This window comes from Halyomorpha halys, unplaced genomic scaffold (genome assembly GCF_000696795.3).
Source record: "Halyomorpha halys isolate HHAL.00 unplaced genomic scaffold, Hhal_1.1 Scaffold158.1, whole genome shotgun sequence".
Classification (NCBI taxonomy): Eukaryota; Metazoa; Arthropoda; class Insecta; order Hemiptera; family Pentatomidae; genus Halyomorpha; species Halyomorpha halys.
The window spans coordinates 262,348-266,349 of NW_027107138.1; the positions used below are offsets into that span (position 1 = coordinate 262,348).

At 29.8% G+C, this 4,002-nt stretch overlaps 1 protein-coding gene across 2 annotated transcripts in view; it reads right to left on the reverse strand.

The window, feature by feature from the left end:
• LOC106678755 (uncharacterized) overlaps nt 1–4,002 on the reverse strand; it is a 70,461-nt gene that overhangs the window by 55,091 nt on the left and 11,368 nt on the right. The window contains exons 1-3 of one of the 2 annotated variants that reach the window (XM_024362720.2): nt 1,753–1,964; nt 833–970; nt 635–744 (exon numbers count right to left, since the gene is read on the reverse strand). In XM_024362720.2, the coding sequence (XP_024218488.1) occupies nt 635–744; nt 833–963 (241 nt within the window). In that variant the 5' untranslated portion in view covers nt 964–970; nt 1,753–1,964. Of the gene's footprint in view, nt 1–634; nt 745–832; nt 971–1,752; nt 1,965–4,002 lie in introns of those variants that run through there. The other variant, XM_067045442.1, reaches the window with a different exon arrangement.

Consider the following 4,002-nt stretch of genomic DNA (forward strand, 5'->3'; position numbering starts at 1 on the left):
TGTTTTCTAAATCATCACGAAATTTGTCCCAGACGCAATATTCAAATTGACAATACCGGAGGGAGCCACAGCTGTGGGATTCTCAGATACATATATTTTACATTTCTGTAACATCTTTGCTCTTTTTAATAGATATTTTTCTCTTCAACCCAGTCATGTTGTCAAAAACTATTCGATATATCAAATCATTGGAAACCAAGTTGATTTAGGTGAAATATGGTCGAAAAAAAAGTTACTATTCGTATAGTGCTTTTATGGAGATTAAAACCATATAAAAGCTCAGGAAAACAAATTACCTTAGTCACAAATCAGCTTGAAATAATAAAACAATTAAATAAATTGTAACAAATATTGTCAAGAGTAGTATAAATGTAAATAAATTCTAATAATCTGACTGGTGCGAAGAGGCAATGTTTGAAAATGGCCAATTGAAAAGATTACAGAAATATGGAAGAAATCTTTATTCTTGTAGAATAACAAAGAGATCAATATTTATTTCGATATAATTTTGTACAAAACAAATGTGGGTTTAATATGGTGCCAAAGGTTTTTACCTTGATCTTTTTAATTAATACTAAATCATTTATTAATTTATTTTTTCTTTTTAAATAAAATTATTATAATGTTCAAGTACCTTTTTTCAGGGGTAGTTGAAGAAGATCACTTTGGTTGAAGTTGTCAGCCATGTCACTAGCATCTGGATACAATAATATCGCTAGGACAACTAATAACGCACATGTCAATCTGGAATGATAGTAAAAGAAAAAAAGAATCATAAAACTTAATTATCAATTTCTTTTAATTTTTATTCAATCAAATTTTAAATACTTACAAAACAGACACGCAAATAAAACATTGGTACTGTCGAACTTTCCTTTTAAAAGAACCCTGCCTGTCGCTCATAAACGAATAAGGAACATAGTTATTTGACCCTCTCAAGGGGGTCTTTTCGTTGACAAACATCACCAATCTGTAACAGAAATATTTTTTAAATTAGTGATTTCAAAAATATACAAAATAAAAATGAATCGACTGAGTACACTCAAACGTGATTTTCATCGACCTTATTTACGGTTAGAGCTGTATGTTATAATTTGAGATAGGAAATTTGTGCAGCAAAAGACGAGCAGTAAGAAAACCCAAAATCCGCAAAGTCATTCAGTAAAAACTCAAATTGTGTATATAACGCCCAAATGGTACAATAATCACCAACGTTATTGTTTAGTTGATAATATTAATACAAGAAATGATCATCTATCGCTGTTTGAATCAAAGTAAACTCGCTAAATATTATCTACATTTATACAAATATAAACCTAACATTTTGTCCGAATTGAGAAGAACTTTGAGGAAACTAATATGGTATTTGACGATATAGAAAAAAAAAAATAATAATGTTAATATTATTGTAACTCAATTCAGAAACCCAATAGAGACACAGGATTAATTTTTAATTTTAGTTTTTAAAACTAAGATTTTTAATATGTGTGCCAACAGAAGGAAAACGATGATGATTTCATTATGATACCATGATTGTTTCATATGTGACGTCATTTAAATATAAACAAACAACAGATTTAGCGATTCACACTTTTTAGCTGTTTTTAAATTATTACGTATTTATGTTAATAATTCACTGTATCGTTTTCCAACTGGAAGACAAAATCATTACGTTTTTAATTACTTCAAGTAGTCTTTCGGAATAAGTATACCTCTAATGAACTTACAATTTGTATCTTGTAATATACTTACATTGAATAGATGTTCACAGAAATATAATTTATTATTTAGATTCGATAATGACTTTGGATCCATTCTAGTTTTGACATATTTTGGCACTTTGGAAATCTTAACTGATAAAAACTTTAGTGGAGTCTTTACAGTAGTGTTTTTACAATTAGCAACTGCACGATTCAGTACAGTACTCAATGATAAAGAACATAGCCCATTATAGATAATTGCTTAACTGACAAAGAAAATTAAAATAACACTAGCACTGAGTAAATAAGTCTAACGTATGATTATGTCGAAATGTCGTCATACCAAAACATTAATGGCTACTTGTTTTTTTCAAGGGCATTATCATTATCGCGGGGGATTATCAATAAGCGATATAAGACACTTCTCAAAAAACCGTAAAATACCTTTTATTTTATTAAATGTTATAAATACCTTGTGATTGTATTGAATATTTTTATATTCCTGTTATGAAGGCCTTTATTCAGGTTTCCAAATTCTTAAAACTACCTCAATTTTAAATTTTAGAAAAAATATTCAAAGCACTATGTAGAAAAATGTTCTCCCAAACAATTTTTTTTTTTTAACTTAACCCTACCTTAACTTAACCTAACCCCTAAAATTTCGCATAACATTTAGCTTAGTTTTCAATTATGAATTTAGAGGCGAATGTACCCCTAACCTAAAAAACAAAATATAATAATAAGTGAATGTTGAAAAATTTTAAAAGTTCAATTAAAAATTTATAGGTTAATTCATATTGATCAGACCAATTGATTTTTAGTTAGAATAATATATATAGGTAGTATAATATAATAATTTAAAAAATAAATAAATTGAAAATCCCTCTCGACACAACAAAGCCCGACGAAAGAATGAAGGGCTTAAGTCGGTGCAAGCTAAAAAGAATATACTAAAGTTTTATTCATGAGAGACTTTTCATAGCTACCCAAAATCACTAGTTAATACTATTCCAAAAATATTCTTCATTTAACGTGTTCTTTTTTTAAAGGTTGAATTCGACTCTAATATATTAATAAACGTATTGCTTTACCTCAAAGTTGTCAATTTCAACCATAAATAATAAATGGACCATTTTGACCATAGAAAAAATGACCATGGACAAATAAGGAAAAAAACAATAAAAAGAATAAATATAGGCTTATATGTCCATAATAGGATAAATCTAGTTTAAGCATTCAATTTTATGCTACAGTAATCAAAATTTCGTAAAAACGAGGAAAACGTGAAATTGTTTGCAGATAAAACTCAAAATGTGCAAAATTGTGGGAAAACTCTACAACGTGTAGTTTCGTGCAAAATAAGATTAGTGTTATTGGAATGTTTTTTCCATAATTCGAATTTCAGCCGAGGTTTGGCGGAATTTGAAGCCAGGGAACTGGCAGTTACATATTTTGGTAACTGCACGAAGAACCGATCTCTAGATAAGAAATAATATAAACATATAAACGTATAGCATATATTATATACTGAGTATCAGTAGTTACTAAGTTGTCGGTAACACTTGTACATAGCAGATTTCCATCAGGGCTTAAACACTGAGATTCTCTGCTTGGGAATAATGATAAGGAGCGATATCGAACCAAATTTCGTCCTTTCTCATGAATCTGACAATATTCATGTTAAATCAGTTATTTTTATTGTTAAATATTAATCAAAAAGATTAAAGGAAAAACCTTTTGAAATATGTTTGATGAAAAAGAGACGGTTTATACTTATTGTCTTGTTCTGGAGGTTAATAATAAGGCATAAGACCCCCGAGAAAACAAATGACCTCAGCAAATTAAGAGCCAGAAATAAGGTAAATTTCAAATAAACTACAACTTCCAAGAGTTGTATATTTGAAAATACTTTTTAATTTTATGACTGGGGTGAAGATCAAAAAGTTTGAAAATAGCAATAAAAAAGGCCGAAACGTTAAAAAGGTATGCAGTGTTTGACTATAGAACGAAACTGTGCTAAGTTCTATTCCGGGGTACAGCTTTTTTTCTTGGATCTGACGGTACGATTCGAGAATAATGACCTTGATCAAGCGGCTGCAATGGAAAGGGAGAAGAAAGCAATCTACGAAAAATCCGTCCCTTTCCTATAAGAAAAATTCCGCGAGACCTTCGGAGAGAAAGTGAATTCACTGTTAGAGGCCCCTGGTTTGCGGGGGACAATACCAAATAGAACAAGGGGCTTTTTAGAAGACCCAGGTAGTCAGCATTATATTAGGGGTATTCATGATCTATGTTAAAGCGT